The sequence below is a fragment of the Oryx dammah genome, unplaced genomic scaffold (assembly GCF_014754425.2).
Source record: "Oryx dammah isolate SB20612 unplaced genomic scaffold, SCBI_Odam_1.1 HiC_scaffold_18, whole genome shotgun sequence".
In the NCBI taxonomy this organism is placed as follows: Eukaryota; Metazoa; Chordata; class Mammalia; order Artiodactyla; family Bovidae; genus Oryx; species Oryx dammah.
In genome coordinates this window covers 114,041,645-114,068,242 of record NW_024070202.1, presented here as the reverse complement: position 1 = coordinate 114,068,242, position 26,598 = coordinate 114,041,645, and the positions used below count along the sequence as shown (strand labels likewise).

General features: G+C 52.2%; 1 protein-coding gene across 3 annotated transcripts in view; it reads left to right on the top strand.

The window, feature by feature from the left end:
* PRKAG2 (protein kinase AMP-activated non-catalytic subunit gamma 2) overlaps window positions 1-26,598 on the top strand; it is a 305,785-nt gene that overhangs the window by 179,611 nt on the left and 99,576 nt on the right. For all 3 annotated transcript variants that reach the window (XM_040260434.1, XM_040260436.1, XM_040260435.1), the window contains one exon: window positions 14,597-14,808. In XM_040260434.1, the coding sequence (XP_040116368.1) occupies window positions 14,597-14,808 (212 nt within the window). The remainder of the gene's footprint in view (window positions 1-14,596; window positions 14,809-26,598) is intronic.

Here is a 26,598-nt window from a genome sequence, read left to right as displayed (position 1 = left end):
GCTGTGACAAGGAGGGACCTTGAGAGCGTTATGCGTGGGACGAGGAGCCAGCAGGAAAGGGCAAACGCTAGACGACCCCACATGCACGAGGGCCCAGAGGAGACAGATTCATAGACCCAGAAAGTGGGCGGTGCGGGGGCGGCTGGGGGGAGGGAAGCAGGAGACAGTGTCTTGCAGGGACAGAATCTCAGCTTTGGGAGATGAACAGGTCAGGAGCCTGGGTGGCGATGAGGGCTGTCCAACAGTGTGGGTGTCTTAACCCCGCCGAGCTGAACAATTCAAAAGGGTTTGGATGGCAGACTTTCTGTGTTGTGTATTTTACCAAAATTAAATTGATTTTTTTAGAAAAGTTCTGATCAACAGGTTAGCTTTTTCAGAAAGTTCTCCTAACGTGTCTGTCAGCTGTGCACGAGCATTCGTGCACTTGGCACTTAGGTTTCTAAACAAAGCAAAACCGCAGTCTCTACAAATGGAAGACAGAGAAAAGCGAGCCCCGATGGAATGGGGACACACGGCCCCTCTGCGGGCCTGGAGGGTCTGTGTGGATGGAGCCGGCGAGGGGGCAGCTGGAGGGAGAGACCTGGGTCTGGGAGGAAAGGTGCGCATTCTCACTCCCGTAGTAGTGGCTCTGGGCCTGCAGCCACCTGGCAAGGGGGCCTCCCCTGGCCCCTCTGCTCCAGACCCCTGTGCAGTCCTAGGAGAACCCCGGGGCCTCCTGCCCTGACCCTGGACTTTCCTGGGACTCAGTCCTGCCCGGAGCCCCGTGAAGAGACATGGCTTGCGGGTCTGCGACACAGCCTTGGATGAGGCTCTTGTCTGCCCGGCGGGCATGGAGCGTGAGGCCTGCCTCTCCCGGCGGCTCTGCGGGCATCTCCTCCCCTTTCCCGGCCTGGCCTTCCCAGTGGCCTGGAGGGCGTGGACTGACTTGCAGGGGGCTCCAGGGCCAAGGCCTGGCTCTTTCCCTGTTCAGCAGTAGTGGCTCCAGCCTGTCTCCTGAGATGACCTTCAGGGCAGAGGGATGGGATTCCAGCTGCCGTTTTTAGTTGAGCAGGTCTTGGGCCCCCGGCTGGGGTGGTGCTTCTGTGGGAATGCTTAGGGGTAACCCTCAGAGCCCACCCGTGTCCTGCACAGCCCGTGGGGAATGGCCCCGTTAGCCCAGGCCAAACAGCTGTTGAGTCGCTCAGTCGTGTCCGACTCTTTGCGACCCCACGGACTGTAGCCCCCAGGCTCCTCTGTCCGTGGGGATTCTCCAGGCACTGGAGTGAGTTGCCATATCCTTCTCCAGGGGATCTTCCTGACCTGGGGATCGAACTGTGTCTCTTGGCTTGGTCGACAGGTTCTTTACCGCTGAGTCATGCCAATTCACGTTCGAGCACTTTTGTGAACCGTCAGGTTTATTGACTTGGAGTTGACATACAGTAAAATTCACCCTTTTTAGTGTACAGTTCTGTGAGTTTTGTCAAACATATACAATTATATAATCCCCACCATCCGTAAAGAGAGGTTCCCCCAGTGGCTCAAGTGGTAAAGAATCTGCCCGCAGTGCAGGAGAGGCAGGAGATGCAGGTTTTAGTCCTGGGTCAGGAAGATCCCCTGGAGGAGGAAATGGCAATCCATGCCAGTATTCTTGCCTGGGAAATCCCATAGACAGAAGAGCCTGGCAGGCTACAGTCCATGGGGTCACAAAGAATCGGACACGACTGAAGCGACTAAGCATAGCCAATTAACAATGTTGTAATCGTTTTAGGTGGACAGCAAAGGGATTCAGCCATACATAATACATGTACCCCTTCTCCCCCAAACTTCCCTCTCACCCAGGCTGCCACGTAACGTTGAGCAGAGTTCCCTGTGCTATACAGTAGGTCCTTGTTGGTTACCCATATTAAACGCAGTAGTGTGTACATGTCCATCCCAGACTCCCTAACTATCCCTTACCCTCATCCATTCCCCCGGCAACGTAAATTCATTCTCTAAGTCTTACCAGTATCTTCGTAGAAGCTTTAAGTTTTAAATTTTGATGAATCCAGTGAATTCATTTGTTCTTACAGGGACTGTGCTTGTTGAGCATTTTGTTGAACAAGGCAGGGGTGACACATGGGTCCTGCGAGTATTTATTGAGGAGGGACTATGTGCCGGGTACCCTGCGCGCTGGGGGCTGGACGACAAATAAGACTCACTACCGCTCCCACTTAGTGGAGGAGATGGAATCTGTAAAGCTGTAACTGCAACTTCCTGTAACTGTATAAGGGTCTTCCCTAGTAGCTCAGTTGGTAAAGAATCCCCCTGCAACGCAGGAGACCCTGGTTTGATCGCTGGGTCGGGAAGATCTGCTGGAGAAGGGGTAGGCTGCCCACTCCAGTATTCTTGGGCTTCCCTGGTGGCTCAGCTGGTAAAGAATCTGCCTGCAATGCGGGAGACTTCTACTCTCTGTGGCCTCCTCCTTGTCGCGTGTGTTAGAATTGTGCTCCCTCCCGCCTGCAGCAGGTTGGCCTCGATGGACAGGGATGGCATCTCTCAGGGGAAAACAGCATGGAGAAAGGGGAGCCTGAGGCATCAAAGAGATTGATGGGGCAGGTCCAGCATGTGGAAGAGGGGGCCCCAAGAGCCCCCCAGGGTCGGGGTGAACTCGGTAGGGGGCCCCGCACACAGGGCTGCCCTCTCCCGTCTGTAAAACAAGCTCTGACAGCAGTGGGTATCGTAGGTCAGACGCAGAAGGCGAGGAATGCTAGGCTCCCCGGAAAAGCCAGCCCCTCTCCTAGCAGGCTCTGGTGGGGTTGTGCCCTCTCTTCTGAAAGCACAGAGGAAGTTGAAGAGTGATGCTGTGACCTTTTACTGCAGCCTGAACTCCCAGAGCTGTTCCCGAGCTGTTGTTGTCTGAGGCTCTGGGTTGTCTTTCTTTATCTATGTGTTTTTTTACGTATTTATTTGGCTGCACCAGGTCTTAGTGGCAGCACGCGGGACCTTTTAGTTGCGTCAGTTGGGATCTCATTCCCCTAGCAGGGATCGAACTGGGGCCCTTGCATTGGGAGCTCAGAGTCTTAGCGGGACCTTTTAGTTGCGTCACGTGGGATCTCATTCCCTGACCAGGGATCGAACCGGGGCCCTTGCGTTGGGAGCTCAGAGTCTCAGCCACTGTACCCGCAGGGACGCCCCTGGGGTGTCTTTAGAAGGACGCAGCGGGACGTGTGTTTCCATCTGAGATGCCTGGTTTCCTTCTAGCAGTAGCTTTCTTTCCTCTCTCTTCCTCCTCCGTGGAGAGCCCCCTTAGTTAATCCCTAGCCAGGGAGGGCAGTGGGATGCTCTCTGCCTCTAACTCCGGGAGGTGCATGAGGAGGGCAGGGAGCTCAACCAGCTCCATAGACACAGCGCGGGTGGCAGAGGCTCGGCCTGGGTGCCCGCCCGGCCCGAGGCCACCCTGGCCTGGCACGCCCGCCGGCCAGCCTGAGCGGCACCTCACACCCCGAAGGCCCTGCAGGCGGCATCACGTGATATGTTGAGTCAACAGAGTTGCAGGAGAGCCCTGCTTGGAGGCCTGTGGCCGCGGCTGCCGCCAGCACCCCGGGGAGGGGAGGGGATGCCCCCACTGGCCGGTAGCCACCTGGCCTGCCAGGCGCCCAGCAGAGGGAGGCCAGAGCCAGCGTCACATCCCCCAGTAACCCACTCCGGGCCAGGCCCCCGCCTCTTCCGCCTGCTGTGCTGTGCGAGGTTTTCCAGAGAGGTGGTTTGTGAACTGCTCCTGGGCCCACCAGCCACCCAACAGCCTGCAGGCCAGTACGCTCTGGGTGCATCGAGGGCTGCACGTCTGGACACAACCACAGGCACCTTGGGGAGGGGATGGGGGCTCGGCGCCCTTCCTAGACCCCACAGCCCACTCCATACTGAGTCCAGCATGTGGAAGAAGGGATCAGATTCTGGCTAAACAGCCCAGGATCCACCAAAAATGGGGCAGCCAAGCGCAGCACAAGGGGCCACGTTCCACGAGCCCTGGGGTCCTATAGTCCACGCCGGTGTAGGGGAGGGGGTGCTGGCATCAAGGGTTCTCAGTGGTTCCTACAGACAAACTGCAGAAAGTACAGGAATAACTCAAGGTACAGTTTCAGATTTTATAGAGTCTGCCCTGGGAGCTTCTGCGTGAGTGGCAGGTTTCCCCATTAGCTGGAATAATAAACAAGTGATGGATGATGGACAATCAGGAATTCCAAGGAGGGGCTGGAGGCAGGGCAGGGAAAGCCTTGGGGGGTTGGTGTCCCAGGCTCAGAGAGGGGAGGCCCGGCTTGGGGTCCCCGGTCAGCACGGGGTGGGGGGTGCCTGCAGGCAGAGGCTCTGCTGGTGGAGACCTCTCTTGGAGAGGCTACTTGCAGGGTGGGGCGGGAGGTCTCGCCCCTCCCTGTTCAGTAGGGTCGTCCCGGTTCACAGGGCCAACGCCAAGTGTGCCCCCGTACCAGATCCACTGATTTCCTTCACAGCCAGGTCTGCCGGTACCAGGCAGACTGGCTTTGCCAGGACTGCCAGGTCAAGGTTACAAAGCCTTGTCTGAACTGACAGAGAAATCTGGTCCTGACCTAAGGCCACACCTGAGCAGGACGGGGCCCTAGGAGGGCTCCTGCCCAGAAATATTCTGGCCCCACCTGTGACCAGTGTCACAAAGCCTTGCCCCCACCCCCGGGCACCTTGGCACCAGCCGGCGAGTAGGAAACCCCATGGCCTCCTGCCGAGTTAGTGTCCTTCCCTTGCGTGCTCTCAGGAGGGGACAGTCACCAGACCAACCCTCCTCCTCCTCCTCTCCCAAACCCGAGTCAGGGCCATCCACTCCGCTCTCTACCCTGTGCAGCCTGTGGGGGCGTGTGGTGTGGAAGGGGGTACCCCTGTACCCCACACTCTCACCTCTGAGTCCATGTACCTGCCAGGCCCCCCATGGGACCACGTGCTCCTTCTTCTCACCCACACAGATGGGCCCCTCCCCGGACACTCATCCTGGTGAGTGGCAGCCTGAACTTCTCACAGCTCAGGGAAGGTGCCCCCTGGGGGTCTGAAGACCCCTGTCAATGACATGCCTGGCCCAGCTTGTGTCCTAGCCCTGGCCCACGGGCCTCCCCATCACCTCCCAGGGCCTGCCTCTCCTCCACTGTAAAAGGAGGTCATGGCACGTGTGTCCACTCAGGTCACCACGGCTGTGTCCCCTTGGCCCCGATTTCCCCTGTTGCATTCAGCAGAATTCATCTGTGTGGTACGGAGGATGCCAGCTACTTTTGTGATCCCACAAAGATCATCATCAGAGGGCACTGGGGTAGCTATTTAACCTTTCTCCTACGTTGTCAAATCCTCAGTAAACTGGTTTTCAGAAACCGTCTTATATGGAAACTGGATTGCTGTAATCGCTCCCTCTTTTTTTTTTGCTAGTTATGTATTTATTTTGGCCGCGCTGGATCTTCGTTGCTGTGCAGGCTTTCTCTAGTTGCAGAGACCCAGGGCTGCTCTCTGGTTGCAGAATGTGGGCGTCTCATCTCGGTGGTGTCTCTTGTTGCACAGCACCGGCTCTAGGGTGGTCGGGCTTCAGGGGTTGTGGCTCCCGGGCTCTAGAGCTCAGGCCCAGTAGTTGTAGCTCACGGACTTAGTTGCTCCCCGGCATGTGGGATCTTCCCACACCAGGGATGGAACCTGTGTCTCCTGCACTGGCAGGCGGATTCTTTACCACTGAGCCACCTAGAATGTCTCTCTCTTACAAAGCAGCTGAGGTTTTTTTGTTTTCTTTCACCTCCTTTCTGGGAGAATTGCCTTTGAGCTTCAGCATCAAAAGGCACGTAGACTCTTATCTTATTGCTATAGTAAAGTTGCTGGGGGGTGTGGGCATGAGGCAAAACACGGGCCTCCAGAGGAGCTTGAAGAGGACACAGCTCCTCTAAAGGCAGACAGATGCCAGAGGTCGGATCACCCTGCTGGGGCCAAGCCAGAACCACCTCTGAGCGCTCATGTCCTCCCCTGCCACTGTTTCTATTTTGTTTTCTTTTGCCTGCTCACTCACACCAAAAGTCAACACACCAGAGCCAACCACTTAATAACCAGGCCCAGAATCCTGTCGGGTGTACAAGCCCCTGTGAAACTGCAGCTTTTCCTGCTTTCCTTCTAGGAGAATAAGAACCTTAGAAAATGTCCTAAAAGAGTTGGTTTTCTGAAAGAATTTTTCACCTACTGCTTTATCATCAAAAATGATAAATGGACTCCAGAACAACTTGGGTCTCCAACAGACTTTGAATAGTTTCTGTTATAAAAGATTATAAAATAGGCTCTTCGCGTCTATAAGCAAAACTTGCAGCCGCAAACCTTATTCCAAATTAATATATGAATTGAGAGGAAGCTCAAGCAGGGCCAGAGCCAAAGCCATCAGGTATAAAGTTATCCAGGCCCATTTCTAGAGAGAGTGTGTTAGTCACTCAGTCGTGTCCAACTCTTTGTGATCCCACAGACTGTAGTCTGCCAGGCTCCTCTGTCCATGGGATTCTCCAGGGGATCTTCCATACCCAGGGATCAAAGCTGCGTCTTCTGTGTTGCAGGCAGAGTCTTTACCATCTGAGCCACCAGGGAAAAGAGTCCAGAAACTCTTGTCTTCGGCTGCAGGAGGAGTAATTTCCATCAGAGATCAGGCAGAGAGCCTGGAAGAGAGGAAGAGAGTTTGCTGTCAAGGAAGGGGGCTGTGAAAGAGAGGGCTGAGCCTGCTGCCATGTGGCCACCAAGAATGGGAACTAGAGTTACTTTGGAAGTCTCTTATCTGTAAAATGAGGAAGCTGGTTTGAATGAATGGTTCAAAACTTGTCTGGCCGCCTGAATCACCTGGGGAACTTCACAAATGCAGGTTCCCAAGCTCCACCTTGGACCGTGGTAAAGAACACGCCTCCCAATGAAGAAGATGTGGGTTTGATCCCTGGGTCAGGAAGATCCCCTGGAGAAGGGAATGGCAACCCACTCCAGTTTTCTTGCCTGGAGAATCCCATGGACAAAGGAGCCTGGCGGGTTACAGGCCACCGGGTTGCAGAGAGTCGGACACGACTGAGCGGCTGAACACACAGACTTCACCTCGGACGCCCTCAACAGAATCTTTAGGCTCTGGGATGGAGTATTCTCCAAGCTGCTGGGTGATCCTGCTCAGTCCGGTTTGAGAACTGTGGGCTGAAACCATCTCAACTGGCCAGGTGACTCAGACGCGCTGCCCCAGGGTGCTGGGTCAAAAACTCTGGGGATGGAGACCGAGGACTGCCCAGACCAAGAGTTTTGAGAAAAGCCTTCCCATGGGAGAGGGAAGCAGAAAGGTATCCAGAGTTCAGTGAGAAAGTTATAGGGACTCTTCATGGGTATTCTGCCTAGAGCCTGAGAACAGGTCACCGTGAGGCTGGGACAAACCAGGACCACACACATGCTGGGGCCGGGAGTGGGGGATGCCTGATCCATCCTCCTGAGCAAAGAGAAGCACCTGCTGCTGCTTCTTTTTTTAAATATATGTATATTTTGCTGCTGCACCAGATCTTAGAGCCTTAGTTACAGCACACAGGATCCTCCATCCTCAGTCGCAGCACAAGGGATCTCTAGTTGTGCTGTGGGAACTCTAGTTGTAGCACGTGGGACCTAGCTCCCTGACCAGGAATGGAACCCAGGTCCCCTGCATTGACCCCACAGAGTCTTAGCCACTGGACCACCAAGGAAGTCCCAAGAGCACCAGCTTCTGCACTGAAGGAGACCCCAGCCCACTGAGGCCAGAGAGTCTGGTTCCCCCTCACGGAGCGTTCAAGCCCAGAAAGTCCAGCTGCCACTGGAAAGGCCACGGATGAAAAAGCCAAGAAGGACTGAGGACTCTCCCATCAAGGCTCAGACCTCAGGTTGACCTGTGCCCAGAATGCACTGGGGTCTCATGTTTGGGCCCAGGTTTCCTAATGACCCCAGCTTCATGTTTTGACATGGAGCTCACACACCTTTGTGTTTCCAGGCTCCCGTGGGTGCCCGGGGAGACCTTGCAGGGACGAGAAAGGTGAGATTGCCTTTCCTTCCAGGGTCCCCACCTCGGGGTATTGCCCCCACCCCTGCAGCTATCCTGCCTTGTCGAGTCAGTTGGTGGCTCTGGGCTATATTTCACCCCATCAGGCACTGGCCATCCTGGACAGCCAGAGTGGAGGCCTGTGATCCGGGGATTTGCAGAAGCAGGACAGGTACACACACGCGGGCCTTGGTGCCTCTGCCTGGACTGTGACTGCTTGTCTGGAGCATTGCAGGCTTGCCTCCCGGCAGGACCTGGCTCAGGGCGGCCCCTCCCCTCCATCCCCGCCACATCCTCTCCGTGCCTGAGTGGTAGATGCTTGGACTAAGGCTGGTGAGGCCTAGAGCAGGACCTGTGGACAAGCTCCAGGGAACTGGCTCTGTTTCTGGCTCTTCTGCTTCTGGTGTCTCATGGACGTCAGCCCTGGGTGCGGGGAGCACCCTGATGGATGTGTGTGCCCTGTACGTGAGGACCACTCCCCACAGGGGAGACTGGACCCCGGCCTGTGCTCAGCTTGCTTGTCTTCTTTCTATTACCCTGGGCCTTCGGTCCCCTCTGATGTCCTTATCTGTGGCCTGGCTCCTTAGCCACAGGGGTCCCTGCATCTCCCTGGCCGGGGCTGTTGGTTTGACACATACTGTCCATGTTGCCATCCCTCCATGACCCTCATCACCATCCACCACCCGTCCTAAGTCAGGAACAACTGGACTTCCCTGGCGGTCCAATGGTAAAGAATCTGCCCACCAGTGCAAGGCACGTGGGTTCGATCCCTGGTCCAGGAAGATCCCCATGTTCTAGTTAAGCCCATGAGCCGCGACTCGAGAAGCCACTGCAACAGGAATCCCATGTTGTGCAACAGAATAGTCCTGGTTGCCACAACTGAGAAAACCACACAGCAACGAAAACCCAGCCCCGCCAACAACAAATAAATACGTGAAAATCATACTGTGATAACTGAATAAAGATTTTTTTAAAAATGTCAGGAAGAACTAACTTTGTTGTTGTTATTCCTCATCTCTGTGATGAGTCGTTAGTTATTTTAAAGGCCATGTGTTAGCAAACCGCCATGCAGGGTAAATCGAAAATTTGTGCTTCTCACCCCAGGCTCATGGGACGCTGGGCAGCAAGGACATTAAAGATCAGGAAGAAAATGAATTTTTTCATTTTTGTATTGTATGTTTCTGGGTATTTCAGACCATATGTATGAAGAGGGGTTGGTGCTGCCCTGGGGAAGGGGATACCACATGTCAGGAGCGGGCCCCCACCGCCCCACTCCCCTGCCGCACACCACACAGCCATCTGGTCAACCTGGCTTTTTTTCTTTTTTTTTTTTTTTTTTAACCAAGCAGGGGGTTGGCTAGTGGTGAAACTAGGCCTAGACTCAAGGCTCCCGAAACCCAGGGCTCTCCTCTGCACCCTTCTGCTGCTCTTGTTCATTCCCTTCCAGCGGTCCCGCTGTTCTCCTCTCTCCCCTCCCCTCCAGGCGCAGCTCCGGCCAGCGTGGCCCGGCCCCGTGAAGTCACCAGCTCGTGGCTCCCTGGTGTCTGGTGTGGCTGCCAGGCGTCGCCTCTGTTCACTCACTGGCCCTATTCACTGGCCCTGGCTGCGGCCCCGGGAGACGCGGGGGCATTGTTCAGTCTCGGAGGTGGCGGCAGTGCTGACAAAGTCCTCAGGGGCCGGGGGAGGGCGGGAGCGCCTTCCGGAAGAGCAGAAGGGGGAGCCTGTCCGGGCTTCTCGGTCATGTCATGTCGCCACAGCCCTGCCCCGTCTGGGCCCCTTCGAAAGCCGCCTCACCTGGGGGCAGATCCGGTTCCTTCTCGAGTCGCACCCTTCCCGGTGTTTCGTGGGGCCTCCCGCCCCTCCAGCCTCCTCTCTGAGCTCCCCCTGCTCTGGGCTTACGGGCACTTGGCTCTTAGCGCTCGCCACGTGGTGCTGTTGCTGTGCATTTGGGTTTGAGTCCTGTTCGTTTCCTCCATCCAGACAGGAAGGTGGGACTCGTCCGCTGCACCTTGACCTGGCCCAGAGCCGCTGGCCATTCAGACACCGGCCTCTCCTGGGAGACTGAGCTTGGCAGTTTATCTTACGATTAAGAAAATAAATCGGTCTGTTTGATGGTAGTGGAGGATTTCTTTATGAATGGTGATGCCAATATTCAAAAAAGGGGAAAAAATGTTAGGAATATCATTCTTACCCGCTCCCCCTGCCTTCCATTAGGCAGTTTTCCCCTCACTGGTGAAAGTGTTAGTTGCTCAGTTGTGTCCAACTCTTTGTGACCCCATGGACTGTAGCCCACCAGGCTCCTCCATCACGGGATTCTCCAGGCAAGGATACTGGAGTGGGCTGCCATGCCCTCCTCCAGGGGATCTTCCCACCCAGGGATGGAGCCCAGGGCTCCCGCATTATAGGCGGATCCTCTACCATCTGAACCACCAGGGAAGGGGGCATAAATGTGCCCAGAAGACCCCTCTCTGTTGAGGTTCTCTCTGCTCTTTCTGGCTGGCACGGAAGAGAAACCCTCTTTGAAGATGTCCATCCCCACCCCACAAGGCTGCCCCGTTCCCCTCTGACAGCAACCCCACCTTCCCTCCAGGCACTCAAGCTTCCCAAGCTCCCCCTCCTCTTAGCCTCTGAAACCCCACTTTCTGGAAGGGTGATTCACGCACCCAAAGTGTGAGTCTAAGTCTTTGTGTTCTTTCTCTGGGTGATTTCCCAGTGGCAGAATGGGACCTCTGGCATCTACTCACACCAGTGAGTGATTTCTCTAGTCCCCAGTTTCTTCACCTGGGAAGTAGGGTCATACACCCGCCCCCTCTCTCTTGGGGATGGGGGGCAAAGGAAGCAAGAGTGTACCCCAGCACTTTGTGACTGGTAAGATGGTATCGTAAGACTCTACCCTGAGAGGTGTGTCAGGCTGCAGTGCAGAGAGGGGGCATGTTTTGGGTTCTAGCAGAATTCTTGCCCTGGGTCCTAAGCTATACACTTTCCTAACCCACACATCATGTCACCTGTCCCCCGAGGCTCCCCGTCCCAGCTCTGAAGTCCAGGTCTCATCCTGTATCCCCCACAGCACTCACCTCCTCTGGGAAGGGAGGAGAGCCCACAGGAAGGCCAGGTGGAAGGTGGACGAACCTCTTGACATTAGAAAGAGTTCCATGAGAGGAGCTTTCTTGAGGGCCATAGAGTTCCCTTCAGTTCCCGTTTCCACCTCCGGATAGCAAGTCCGCCATCTCCTCAGCGCAGGCGGCTCCGCACAGCTGTGTCCTCTGAACGTCCCTCTTGTCCTCCATGGGGACCCGGTCACACTCGTCCCCGTGCTCATGGGACGAACCCCAGGGGACACAGAAGCCACCATCTGGGCTTTAAGGAGTGCTCTCTAATACCTTACACTTGAGAAGGGAACACGCTGTCTCAAAGAACTAGCCAGGAGTTCCGCCAGCTCTGAAAGTCCCCCTGCAGCAGAGGAGGGGGCTTATCCTGAGGACTGGATAAGCCCAGTGCAGTCTAAGCGGGACAGCATCTCGTGCAGAGAAGGGGAAGTGGGGGACGTTGGGGGAGCCTGGAGGGAGCGGCCCTGCCCTCCCTCCTTTCCATGGAGAACCCCTGTCAGTTCTCCAGCACACACCCCAGAGTGCAGGGAACACCCCAGAGAGACACAGAAAGGGCCTTGTATCCAGGGGCCCCGGCCAGAGTGGAAAGCAGGGACCATGACACTTCTCACTGGACCACCGTGGCCCTGGGAGCTGGTCCGTTTCAGGCCACTGTGCGGCCATCGCTGCAGCCAGTGAAGGACACCCCACCACCCCTGGGGCCCGAGGGCATCCACACAGGACAGCACAGGGGCTTCCTTCTCCCGGTCGGTCCACCTGTACCCAGCCTCACTCCTGCCGGGCTGTGGGTATCACTCACAATCCGCCCCCTCCTGCCCTGTCTGCCCTGCAGAGCTGCTGGACTCAAATCTCTCCCTCCTCAGGGTCCCCACTCGCCACCCTCCCCTCCCCACTCCCCCAACCCCTCCTCCAAGTGGGCCTTGCTTCTAAAACCCTTGGTGTGCACCTTTTTTCAAAAGAGCTTGGGGTCTTGCTCCTAGAGTCCGTTCATGTCATAAGCCTGGAGACCTTCAAGGGCATGGTGACAGCAGTCTACCTCCTGCTTTCTCTGGAGCGCCTCCCTGCTCACCCTGGGGGCTGAGATCTCTGCTTGGTGTGTCCCTGGAAAAAGACCTGGTTACTCCCAGTGCTCCCATCTAGGAAATATGGGAGGGAAGGTGCCAGCCCAGCTTGAGCCTTGGCCCCGCCCCCTTCTGTCTCCCTGCCTGTTGGGGGAGGACACTGACCACGCACCTGCCCCCCGCTCGGACCAGCGCTGGGCAGATGATGAGTTGGGGCAGGGAGAAGAAACTTATGCATGCTTCCCAGGTGGCCCGCCTGCCAGTGCAGGAGACACGATTCAATCCCTGGGTTGGGAAGATCCCCTGGAGGAGGAAACAGCAGTCTACTCTCCTGTTCTTGCCTGGAGAATCCTATGGACAGAGGAGCCTGGCAGACTGCAGTCCACGAGGTCACAAAGAGCTGGATGTGACTGAGCAACTGAGCACGCACAGGAAAGTCACCTGTTTTCATCTGGTTTGGTTTGGCCTGAAGCAGCCTGTTGTTCACTGGTAGGCCTGGTGCAGACGAGATGGGCTGAGGCTCATAGGGCCGCAGAGTCAGGAGTGGGAGTGGGATGAATCGGGAGGTGGTCTGGGGGGTGAGGATGGAAGCAGAAGAAAGAACACCAGTGCACAGGGCTGGCAAGCAGAGGAGTCTGGACGGGGCACAGAGCAGCACAGGGGAGGCGCGTGGCTTGTAGGATGATCAGTCTTTGTCAAGGTCAAAGGGAGCAAGAGGGTGGCCCTGGGACCGTGTTCACTGACGTCTTTGACTTGCATGCCTATTGTATTTTTAAATAATTTAAAATTTGTATTCAGTTACCTATAAACGTGAGAGACCAGACCCAAATCCAGAGTCCGCCTGTCTTGGAAACAAATCAATATCAGGCAGCATTATTGTGTTGTTTCCTAGAGCTTCCGTAACAAAGTAGCCCAAGCTGGGTAGCACAAATCCACAGGAGTTTATTCTCTCGTAATTCCACAGGCCGGAAGTCTGAACCAAGGTGTCAGCAGCACCACACCCCCTCTGAGACTGAATAGCCTCCCACCTTACCGCCTCTAGCTTCCTTTTTCCTTTTTCCAGTATTATTGAGAAATAATTGATGTGCGTCACTGTACATGTTTAAGGCATATAGCATGGTACTTTGAATTGCTTGTACTGTGAAATGATGATCACAGTGGGTGAGCTAACATCCCTCATCTCTACAGAAACAAGGAAAAGAAATGAATAGGAAGAACTTTCTCCTTGTGATGAGAGAGCTCTCAGGAGTCAACTGTCCTGTATGTCATACAGCAGTGTTAACGACAGTCATCATGTTGTACATTGCATCCCCGGGAGTTAGTTATCTGATCATTGGAAATTTGGACCTTTGGACCACCCTCCTCCAGTCTTCTGGCTTCTGATGGTTGCCGGCAGCGCTTGGCATTCCTTGGCTCATAGAGACATCACCCCAGTGTCTGCCTCCGTCCTTACGTGGCCTTCTCCTGTGTGTGTATCTGTGTCTTCTCCCCTTATAAGGACACTACAAGTGGGGTTAAGAGTCCAGCCTGTTTCAGTATAATCTCAGCTCGATTCTGTCTGCAAAGATCTATTTCCAAATAAGGTCACATTCATAGGCACTGCGGGTTCAGACTTTATCTGTTTGGGGGACTCCATTCAGCTATAACCATGATCAGGCATAATCAGGCAGGTGTGAGTGACAATCGCCTGCCTTAGACAGGCCTCCAGGATTGCACAAAGCCTGTGGACTGTGCAGCCTCTCACTCTGGGCTGATTCATGCCTGGGCCTCCTGCCAGTTCTTTGTCCCCCGCGTCCCACCCACTTCTTCCTGGTTCCAGTCCTATCCAGGTCTTCACTCCACAAGGCGCTTCCTTCCCATCGCCACCCCAGCGATCATCTTCACAGTGATTCTAGCTCTTGCACACCCACAGTGGCAGTTTTCACATCACACATTTTGACAATAACAGCGTGTCTGGTCTGGTCCTTGGTGTAGTCATGTGACTTCTGACCTTCACCTCTGCTGGATATGAACTTCCTTATGTCTTATCCCAAGGACTGTGGGATCCACTCCACACACTCTCGACACCATGCTTTGTAGGGGGGGGAGGGGAGATCCAATAGGCTTGGACTAGATAGGAAAATCACATCCGACAAGTGTGCAGAAGTCTTATCACCCGACAACTTCTGAACTGTCCCTGTCACAGCAAGGGGGACTCTGCCCACGACTCAGGTTGGGTGGGGCAGGGATTTCTAGACACAACCAGTTCTAAGGGATTAGAAGTAGTTTACGCAAGCTTGTCCCCAACATTCAGAATTGAATCATTTAGATTCTTGCCGTGTGAGACTCTCAGCACTTGCAGCTGGGAGCCCTTGTCTCCATGTCAGCAAATCGCTCACACCCTTTGTGGTCCCTTCTCTACCCAGGCCTCTCTTCCTCTCCGTCGACACCCACCCAAGTGGCCAAGCAGCACACGTTCCCTCTCGAGTCCTACAAGCACGAGCCTGAGCGACTGGAAAATCGCATCTATGCCTCCTCTTCGCCTCCAGACACAGGCCAGAGGTTCAGCCCGTCCTCCTTCCAGAGTGCAGCCAGGCCTCCGTCAGCATCACCGACACATCCTTCTCCCTCCAAATCTGTAAGTCTGGGCCTCCTCCTGGGGGCCAGGCCGCCGGGCGTGGGAGGGAGGGCAGAGTCTGGATATAGCTAAAGCTAAGGCTTGGCACTCCTGACACCTTGGGTGTATTTTATCATAAATCACAGACTAAGAACAAAAGTGGCAAGAGCACAATTGTTGTTGTTGTTCAGTTGCTAAGTCGTGTTTGACCCTTTGTGACCCCCTGGGCTGTAGCACACCGGCTTCCCTGTCTTTCACCATCTCCCGGAGCTTGCTCAGACTTGTCCATTGAGTCATTGATGCCATCCAACCATCTCATCCTCTGTTGTCCCCTTCTCCTTCTGCCTTCAGTCTTTCTCAGCATCAGGGTCTTTTCCACTGAGTTGGCTCTTTGCATCAGGTAACCAAGGTGTTGGAGCTTCAGTTTCAGCATCAGTCCTTCAAATGAACATTCAGGGTTGATTTCCTTTAGGATGGACTGGTTTGATCTCCTTGCTGTCCAAGGGAATCTCATAAGAGCAAAATGGGCAAGTGGAAATCAAATGGACAGTAGCTTCTGGAACATGGCCAGGAAAACTTTTTTCTCTCTTAGCTTCTTTTTAAAAATCAGTTATTAAAAGCTTTATTTGAATTTGTCATGATTGGGATACTAAAGTAAAAAGTCATAGGCAAAGCAAAAAAATACTGTTTTTTTAAATATAAATTTTATTCTAGCTTTTTAAGATTTAGAGTTTGACATCATTGACTTGGGAAATGATCTTGGAAAGATGAGCCTTTCCAAGCAGAGCGGGTTAGTGAAACGGGTGTCTTTGCATCCTTCCGAGGATCAGAACTAGTGGATAAGAATGGAGGAGAATGGCTTAATGCCAGCACTTAAACACTCTGCATTTTAACACCGTGGGCCTGAAGTGTGGGGACTACCATCACCGCCTCCTAGTTTATGTTGGGACCACAGACATGCACTATCATTCCTGTGTGCAACAAGGATATAAAAACCACGTCCCTGAAGTCTTTGTGTATGGATGTAACTAGTCTAGTCAGTGTGGTATTAGTTTTCAGCAGCTGCTGTAACAAAGGGGCACAAACTGGGGGGCTTGAAACAGCAAGAAGCCATCATGTCTGGAGGCTGGAAGCCTGAGATCAAGGTTAGGGCAGGACCGTGAGCCTATGGAAGTCTCAGGGGGCAGCGGGGCATGGGGCAAAGCCTTCCTTGTCTGCCCAACTTCCAGGAGCCCCAGAGTTTTGTTGGTTTGTGGCAGCTTTCTTCCAGTCTATGCTTGCATCTTCACTTGCTGTCTTTCCCCGGACTCTGTGTCCAGATTTTCCTCTTATAAGAACATCATTCATATTGGATTAGGATCCAACTTGGTGGCTCAGATGGTAAAGAATCCGCCTGCATTGCAGGAGACTTGGTTTCGATTCCTGGGTTGGGAAGGTTCCCCAGAGACAGGAATGCCAACTCACTCCAATGTTCTTGCCTGGAGAACCCCATGGACAGAGGAGCCTGGTGGGGTCTATGGGCTGTAGCCCAAAGAGTCAGACACAACTGAATGACTAATACTAACTCAGTATGACTGCTTTAAACATAGATAGGTTTATCCTTGGCTACACTAGGTCTTCGTTGCGGGATATGGGATCTAGTTTCCTGGCCAGGGATTGAACCCAGGCCGCCTGTGTTGGGAGTACGGAGTCTTAGCCACTGAACCGCTGAACCACCAGGGAAGTCCCTGGATTTTTTTTTTTTTAAGATTTATTTATTCACTTTTGGGTGTGCTGGGTCTTTGCTGCTGCACGTGGGCTTTCTCTCGTTGCCATGAGAAGAGGCTGCTCTTCGTTGTGCTGTGTAGACTCCTCGTTGCGGTGACTTCTCTTGTTGTGGAGTGTGATCTCTAGAGCATGGGCTCTGTAGATGAAGTGCACGGGCTTTAGTTGCCCCGAGGCACGTGGGATCTTCCTGGACTGGGGATTGAACCCATGTTCTCTGCATCGGCAGGCAGGTTCTTAACCACTGGACCACCAAAGAAGCCCGATTTTTAAAAAATATTTATTTATTTGGCTGCTCCGAGTCTTAGTTGCAGCATATAGAATCTAGTTTCCTGACCAGGAATTGAACCCAGCCCCCCAACATTGGGAGCACAGGGTCTTAGCCACTGGGCCACCAGGGAAATCCCAGGACAACCTCCTTATAACTTAATTACCCCTGCAAAGACCCGATTTCCAAACAAGGTGGCATTCATGGGTGTTAGCGGTCAGGACCTCACAAAGCTTCCGGGAGGACACCATCTAATCATAACACTTGCTGCCTTTGGGAAGAAAGAAGATGTGTTAGTCTGGCAGAGAACCTACCCTGAGTCTTCTCCTTGTTTGTCCGATGATTACTTTATTAGATGTAAGCTTAGCAGAGTATTGTTTTAAGTGCTAAGGGGTAAAATGTAAGGTATTGTCTCTGCCCTCAGGGGCTTACGGTCTTACTGGGAACAGAATAACACTCAGATGAAGCAGTTAAATCAAAGCAAAAGGTAGGTTGGGTGGGGATCAGGCGGGAAACAAATAGTCCATACTGCAGGGGGGTGGGAAGGGGAAAATACTGGTGTCTGATAAGGGTAAGGAAGGAAGACTTCGGTGACTGTAGGGCTCAAATCAGGAGGATAGGTGGAGATAGGGCCTTCTGGTGGTGGGGCAGGGTGGTGCTGTCTGGGGGTTCCTGGTGATCTGGTGGAGATTGGAGACAGGAAGACCAGGAGGCCCCTTAGCACTCAGGGCCCAGGAGGAAGGTCATCCATGTTCCTGGGTGATGAGAGATCTTGAGGTTTCTGTTGTCCGGGGCATTTATCGCAGAGACTCGGTCATAGAGATACTAGAACAAATGTGTCCCAAAAAAGGGATCATGAGGTAACTGAAGGTTATCAAAAGCAGGGAGCTGCTACTCCCCTTGGGCTGGAGGGATGAGAGGGGACCCCATGAGGTGGCAGGTGGGACCAGTGTGTTTCTGCCTGGCAGGAAGGAGCTGGGGCCCCAGAGGAGGAGCAGCCACTGGCCTGAGCTGCCGTTGGAGGCAGAGGGATAGGAAGCCTGGCATCTCCGTGGCTTCCTGCCCTCCAGCGTGTGCCCAGCCTGCCAAGAGGCCAGCAGGCCCAGAGACCTGAGAGGGAGCCGGCAGGGGACCGGAGAAGGGAGCCAAGAAGGGAGTGACCGGCAGAGAGGCCGGGATGGAGGAAGTCTGTTCAAAGCATCGGCTTCTTCTCCTGGACCCGGGATGACTGACAGGACAGCCCCATGGGAGAAGAGACGCTGGTTTGAATCGGACGTGGTATTTGGGCTTTAGATCATTTGAAGTGATGGTGCAGACGCAGACACGGGGTTTTTCCACGATTTCAGACGTTCTATGCAAAGACCGAGCCCTCAGCCTTCCCCACCTTGAATGAGAGAGCATTCAGAGGACATTCTGCTTTCAGTACCCCTTCCCCGACCCCTGATTGTGAGTAGACAGTGATATTCTTTTTATTTTTTAACCTTTCTTTTTTATTTTTTAAATTATGAAAATATGATAACACATTTACAGAAAACTTGGTAAATACATAACAAAGCTACATGTAGTTTCACAATATATTACAATTGTTTGTTAAGTAGATAAATGAAGATATTTAGTTGCGGTTTCAATGTCAAACTCTCAGAAATTAATAGAATGAATGTACAAAGAAGTAACAGGGCTTCCGAGGCGGCTCAGATGGCAAAGAATCTGTCTGCAATGCAGGAGACCCGGGTTCAGTGCCTGGGTTTGATAGATCCCCTGGAGAAGGGAATGGCTACCCACCCCAGTGTTCTTGCCTGGGAAATCCCATGGACAGAGGAGCCTAGTAATGACTCTGTTAGACCCCATGGACTATACAGTCCATGGAATTCTCCAGGCCAGAATCCTGGAGTGGGTAGCCTTTCCCTTCTCCAGGGGATCTTCCCAACCCAGGAATCAAACTGGGGTCTCCCACATTGCAGGCAGATTCTTTACCAGCTGAGCCACAAGGGAAGCCCAAGAATACTGGAGTGGGTAGCCTATCTCTTCTCTAGCAGATCTTCTCGACCCAGGAATCGAACCAGGGTCTCCTGCATTGCAGGCAGATTCTTTACCGACTGAGCTACAAGGGAAGCCCCATATGTATATTTTACCACATTAAAAAAAAAAAAAAGATCCAGTCAACAGTACAATGTTTATAAAGTTTGAGCTTCAGAAATTCAGGGTGATCACCCGAGATTCCCCACTTGTGTTTTGAAATGATATGTTTCAGATTGGAAGACAGTGTTCCACTGGCTATGAATATTAAACAGGAGCCTTAATCATGTTTAAGTTTTATCACCCAAGGCCTCCAGGGGCTCCTTCAAGCATACTGGTCACAACCCCTGCAGCTGTGTTTGGCCCTGGTCTCTGCTTTCAGCAGCCTTTGGCAGGAGAGCTGGTGATGGATTCGAGTTCATCTAAGTGTTTCTTTATAATTGGATTATGTTGAATGTCCTCATGTGCTAAATTCCTTAAAAACTTGGCTGATTTCATGCATTTGGTTACCGGCAGAATCTTCATAGAGGAATGTGAGTTGCTTAAAGGCTTCTCTCTGCTTGAAAGTATTTAGATATAATTAATCTCTGCCTTTTGGGATAAAAAGATGCTTACTGTAAACATCGACCATGAAGATCACTTTTATAAACTTTGTTCCCATGAATTTTATTCTAAAATTAGAAAGGGGATGAGGGCAATGAATTCGTCTTTGTAGAAGTACTCATGTTATCGTTTATTTACTCAGCAAATATTTATTAAGCAACTGTTGGGTGCCAGACACTGGGCTCAGGAAGGTTGATGGTTTGACAGGTGTGTGAGTGGCTCTCATGAGGCAGAGATGGTGTTCTCTTCATCTATTAGCAGCACTTTATGTTTGGGAGGGGTTTGATAAATAGCTCAGAACTCACTGAACAAAGGTTTTCCCTGGTAGCTCAGCTGGTAAAGCATCTGCCTGCAATACAGGAGACCTGAGTTCTATCCCTGAGTTGGGAAGATGCCCTGAAGAAGGGATAGGCTGCCCACTCCAGTATTCTTGGGCTTCCCTGGTGGCTCAGCTGGTACAGAATCTGCCTGCAATGCAGGAGACCTGGGTTCCGTTCCATCCCTGGGTTGGGAAGATCCCCTGGAGAAGGGGACAGCTACCCACTCCAGTATTCTGGCCTGGAGAATTCCATGGACAGAGGAGCCTGGTGGGCTGTACTCCGTGGGGTCACAGAGAGTCGGACATGATTCAGTGACTTTCACTGAACAAAAGGAAGGAGCTTTTATCTATCTGAGGTGGTGTTGTTTAGTTTCTCCATCATGTCCAACTTTTTGTGACCCCATGGACTGTAGCCCTCCAGGCTCCTCTGTCCATGGGATTTCCCAAGCAGGAATACTGGAGCGGGTTGCTGGTTCCTTCTCCAGGGGACCTTCTCAACCCAGGGATCAAACTCGTGCCTCCTGCATTGCAGGTGAATTCTTTACCACTGAGCCACCTGGGAGGCCCAACTTGGGGAGGGGGTATAGACAGGTAAATAGTTATAAGAGCGTTTGATAGAAACTGTGCATGGGAGAAAATTCCTAGTCCTGTCATAGGGAGTGGAAAAGCCAAACCCGGAGGAAGGAAGTGGAAACTTTTCTCAGCAGCAGAGAGCAACAATCAACTCTGCATCTTAGGATGATCCCCGTGGTTGGGTGTGGAAATGAGACCAGATGTGGGTGCGGCAGGAGTTCAGATGAGATGCCGTGTGAAATGATCTGGGCCTGGTGGCAGCTGACAGTGGAAAGAAGGGGAAAGGGACCGGTGTTAAAATGTAAAGAGCTATTTAAGAGGTCAGGTTGAAATGGATTTGGTATGCAGCGATTGATTAGTTGAGTGGACAAAAGAGAAGAATCAAGGATGGGTGCAAAGATTTTGCCTTGGGAAACTGGATGGATGGTGGCTGCATTTTCTGGGATAAAGAACAGAGGAGGAGGCAGGCTGTGTGCAGGTGTGTATGTGTGTATAAGTGCACACACGTGTGTGTTAGCTGGTGGTGGTAGTACAACAAGGTCCCCAGGGGATAATTAAATGGAGGTGTCCAAAGGGCCACTGGATATGTGACTGTGGAGCTAGAAATTAAGATTTTTGCTTATTTGTTTTTATTTATTTATTTGTTGGCTGTACCACACAGCTTGCAAGATCTCAGTTCCCCGACCAGGGATTGAACCTGGGCCCTAGCAGTGAAAGCCCTAAGCATTAGGCAATCAGGGAACTCCCCTGGAAATTAAGATTTTTTTTTAATCATCAGAATGTAAATGGTAACCCTCACCATGATAGTAGATGAAATAATCCAGAGAGATGTATCATAAGTGAGAAGACAGCCAGAAAAACGTGGGTATTTGAAGGACAAACAAAGGAAAGGATTCTGAATTACCTGGAAAACAGGCAGAAAACCAGGCAAATGCAGCATCACGGAAGCACAAGGACTGTGTTTTGTGGTGTATCACGCTTTTGGAGGGCATGATCAGTGACGTTCCTGGCCGTGGGACGTAAGGACTGAGGTCATCTGTAACCTTGGCAGGAGTACTTCCAATGGCAAGGTCAGGAGCGGAAGCCATGTGATGTGGGTGAATGATTAAGAGCTGAAGACATGGAGTCCTTAGTTTGGAAAACTCTTTCCAGGATCCTGGCTTTGAAGGGGAGGAGATGGGGCTGCAGCTGGAAGAATGAAGGTGATGGATTGTTCCCGTAAAGAGGAATAGATTTAAACACCAACAGGGAAAGAGTTAGTAGGAAGTGAGCAGTTAAAGACAGAAGGAGGGACTTCCCTGGTGGTCCAGTGGTTAAGACTTTCCAATGCAGGAGGTATGGGTTCGATTCCTGGTCACCAAGCATGGCAAAAAAAAAAAAAGGAGAAAAGCAAGCATGTCATCTGTGCTTGTAAAGGAAACAGGTGAATTTTCTTAGGAGGTGGGAACACGTGATGGGGATATTTGTCTTGAACCGAAGGAAGAATCAGGAATCCCTGGTGGCTCAGTGGTAAAGAACCCACCTGCCAGTGCAGGAAACACAGGTTCAATCCCTGGGTCTAGAAGATCCCCTGGAGGAGGGCATGGCAACCCACTTCAGTATTCTTGCCTGGAAAATCCCATAGACAGAGGAGCCTTTGGTGGGCCACAGTCCATGAGGTCGCAAAGAGTCGAACACGACTTAGCGACTAAATCATCCAGCAAAGGAAGAAACGTCTTTTAGGGGGTTGAAAATTTGATGTGCAGGTGTTAAAGTGATCAGTACTTAATCCAATTTCCTTTCTACGGTCACTCCATGCACCCCCTGTTTTCTTCTATGGAATTTCACCCTTGACTTGTGTCTTGAATCCGAGTCCCTAGATGCAGAGCCTGAGATGGGGCTTCGGGTGCAAGCGTGTTTATTCATTACGGAGAGCTCTCAGAAGAAAAATCTAAGGAGCCGGGAAAGGAAGGAGCAAAGCAAGGGTGTGGCTTCAGATGAGGTTGAGCCTCAGCCATTCAACAGGGGAGCTCTGCGGTATAAACTGCCCCAGGAGGTGCTCAGGGCGAGGAAGCTGGGCTTTTATATCTTTATTTATTTATTTAGTTTTATTTGGCTGCTCCAGGTCTTAGTTGTGGAACATGGGATCTTAAGTTGCAGCATGTGGGCTCTAGTTCCCTGAACAGGGATTGAACCCAGGCCCTTTTCACTGGGAGTGTGGAGTCTTAGCCACTGGACCACCAGGGAAGTCCCTGGGCTCTTATTATCTTTATATGGAATAGTTGCCATCAGCTCTGGGATGCCCTGGGTGAAGAAAATGCACCTGCCAGCTGGGATGGCGCTTACAGGGCAGTCCTGTAAGGAGGTTGCAGGTTTGGGCCATTAGCAGCAGCCCCCTGCCGCAGCCCAGAGTCCCAGCCCGCCAGTGACAAGGATCCCAGGACATCTGCCGCAGCCTGGAGCCTCTGATCCCTCCTCGCCCGCCTGCTCGATTCCCGTAGCCAGCAAGGTTGGGTCCTGCGTCAATCTTCCCACTGCTGCCTAACAAACCTCCCCCACACTTAAGACAACAACCATTGATTTAGCTCACCGTCCTGTGGGTCAGCAATTTGGGCCGGGCATTCTTCTGGCCCCAACTGTGCTTACTCACCCATCTGTGGTCACTTAGCAGGTCACTTGGGGACTGGCCGGACCAGAGTGGCCTCGGCCAGAACAGCTTGTGTCTGTTCCACGCGGTCTCCTCCTGCAGTCGGGTACACTGGGCGTGCTCTCAGGACGTGATGGGGCTCCCCACGACAGGGAGGTCCATCCAAGGCTTCTTGAGGCCGGACTCAGAATCAGGGCTCTGTAGCCCCTCCCATCCTGGGGTAGAACCTATGCGCTCTCCCCTTGGGTCTGGGCCTGTGGATTCCTTTGGCCGACAGAACACGTCAGAAGTGACCATCGCATGGCAGGGGGCTTGGACACAGGGTGCGAGCTAGTTCTGAAATCTACCTTCTTTCTTATCCCTTGATTCCAGTAGCTGGGTCTGCAAGTGAACACGTGACATGCTTGAGTTTAGAGGCTCATGTATCTATTTTAAGGAGTCTAATTTAGATGCTATACCTTGCTGAGAGTAACTTCCTGTTAAGCAGACTGCTGCAGTTTGTGTTCCTGGAGAAACAGAGACTACGGTAGAGATTCCTGTGCAGGCTGTTTATCGGGCTGTCCTCTTAGGATCGACACCTGTGGGAGGGAGCAGAGAGGAGGGAGGGACAGAGAGAGAAGCTACGGTGTGGTGCCATCTCAACACAGTCCTCCCCAGACCTTGGGGAACACCTCCCAGTGACCCCCAAGTTGGACGAAGGAGCCAGGCCTTTACACCCTCATCACCAGTCGTTAGATGGCAGCTGTCCTGGAAGAGGCTCGACCCCAGGCAAGGCAGCCCTCTCCAGCCAAAGGCTGTCCTTGCTGAGAGTTGAGGGTCACCTGTTGGCAGGTTCCCAGCATCCAAGGGAAAATCCTTCATTGTTGCAAGGGGGCCAGAGTGGTAGTGTTGCTGCTGCTGCTGCTAAATCACTTCAGTCGTGTCTGACTCTGTGCGACCCCATAGACGGCAGCCCACCAGGCTCCCCCGTCTCTGGGATTCTCCAGGCAAGAACACTGGAGTGGGTTGCCATTTCCTTCTCCAATGCATGAAAGTGAAAAGTGAAAGTGAAGTCACTCAGTCGTGTCCGACCCTCAGTGACCTCATGGACTGCAGCCCACCAGGCTCCTCTATCCATGGGACTCTCCAGGCAAGAGTACTGGAGTGGGGTGCCATTGCCTTCTCCGGTGGTAGAGTTGACCCTTGAGTAACACAGGTTTGAACTGCATGGGTCCACTTGGCTGCAGATTGTTGTTGATAGTAAATCCTGAAGTACTGCCTGACCCGAGGTTGGTTGAATCCAATCCTGTGGTTGATGCGTGACCACAGATACGGAGGAACTGTGTATAGTGAGAGCTGACAGCAAGTTACACTGGGTTTCCCACCACGTGAAGGCTCAGCACCCCTAACCCTCAACTGTGCGTCACAGCCTTTAGTACGTGGATTTATTCTCCATTTTTCCAGTTTATTTTTACATTTCTTACATAATTTATTTATTTATGGTTGTGCTGGGTTTTCATTGCTGGGCACAGGCTGCCTTCCTGCAGTGAGCAGGGGCTACTCTTCATTGTGGGGCAGGCTTCTCACCACAGTGGTCTCCCCTGTTGCAGAGCACAGGCTCACTAACTGTGGCCCACAGGCTCAGCTGTTGCATGGCGTGCGGAATCTTCCTGGGCCAGAGATCGAGCCCACGTCCCCTGCCCTGGCAGGTGAATTCCTATCCATTGCACCACCAGGGAAGTCCCTATTTTTCCAGTTTATGATACCAAAATTCTGACAGATGAAAGTTAGTGCTGTCATATCTCTCCTTACTATATAGTTAGTATGTAACTAAACTGAAGAAAAGGGTTCAGGATGACTGGTTGGGACTGAATGAAAGAGGTTTCCTTAGGCCCAGAGGGAAAGGGACTAAAGGCTCCAGCCGATAACCATCACCAGTATCCCAGCAGCAGGCGTGAGCCACCATGGAAGTGGAGAGTCCAGCCCCGGCCAGGCCTTCAGATGAGACCACAGCCCCAGCCCATACCTGCACCAGGACCACCCACTGAGCTGCTCTTGAACTGGTGACCCGCAGAAACCGTCAGACATCACGTATCAGTCTGCTAGGCTTGCTGTAGCAAAATATGACCGACTGGGTGACTTAAACTACAGACATTTATTTCTCTGGTTCTGGAGGCTGGAAGTCCAAGTTTAGGGCAGGTTTGGTTTCTCCTGACAGCTCACTCCTTGGATATAGATGACTGCTGTCTCGCTGGGTCCTAACCTGGCCTCTCCTGCATACATGCACATCCCTGGTATCTCTTCCTTCTTACAGAAACCCCAGTCCTATTGGATCAGGGGCCCACCCTTACAACATCATTTGACCTTAATTACTTCTTTAAAAGTCCTATCTCCAAATAAAAGCCCGTTGAGGGTTAGGGGTTCAACATATGAATTTGGGGAGCAGGGGGAAACAATTCAGTCCATAACAGATATTAAAATATTATTGTTGTTTTAAGCCATTGAGTTTTGGGGTGATTTGTTACATGTCAAAAGATAACTAATACTTATTTGATCATGTTTGTGGGAAGGAAACAACTCAGTAGATTCAGAAAAGATAATAAACTCAGGAACTTTGGGTTCTTTTTAAAAACTGGTCATCTCCCCACAAATTACTCACCAAGGTTCCTTGTTTTTCTAGTGTGACTATTTAGAAAGAAACCGCTAACCAGTTTTCAAGATTGCTATTTGGAAATAGACAGCTCTTTAAATATATGAAACTGTTTCAGATCACTTGGCATCAAGGAGTAAAGATTTTCTATGTTACTACTTTGTTTTATATTTCTGTCTGCCTTGTAAAATAGCAAGTTATAACCTAATAAGGTCTTGACGTTAAGACTGTCCGCCCAGGAATGGTAAACTAACAGTTTCATCATCTGTTACTCAACAACAGATTAGATAATTTAAAAATAGTTCGAAAAAATTCACATTGGGTCAAGGAGTAGGAGCTGCAGAGAGACCTGCTTCACGATGGGGCTGGTTATCAGGAGAGCTGGAGCTCGGACAAGTGCTGCTTGTGTGTTGAAGAGGCAGGCAGAGAACATCTCTTCTCCCAGCTGTCAGGAAAAGGTATCATAACTGGCGTTGCTCCTGGGTTCCTGCACTGTTGGCATCGTGACTGGATGAGCAGAAAGAAGGCAGAGCCAGAATAAGGGAGACGTACTTGGCTGAGAGCTTGGTGCATTTCCTGAGCTGTGGCCTGAGTCTGCGGGATCCTCATTTACTCTGTTCCCCCAGGATAGCTGCAGGGAGAAGGGGATGACAGAGGACAAGATGGTTGGATGGCATCACCGACTCAGTGGACATAAGTTTGAGCAAACTGCAGGAGATACTAAAGGACAGAGAAGCCTAGCGTGCTGCAGTCCACGGGGTCGTAGAGTCAGACACGACTGAGCAACTGAACAGCTAGGGTAGCTGAGCTCCAAGGAGAGGACCGTGGATCTTTCTACCTCAACGTTTTTTTAAAATATTTATTTATTTATTTATCTGCCTCGGGTCTTAGTTGCAGCACATGGAAACTTCGCTGCGTCTTGCGGGGTCTTTCCTTGTGGTGCACGGACATGGAAACTTCGCTACATCTTGCGGGGTCTTTCCTTGTGGTGCACAGACATGGAAACTTCACCG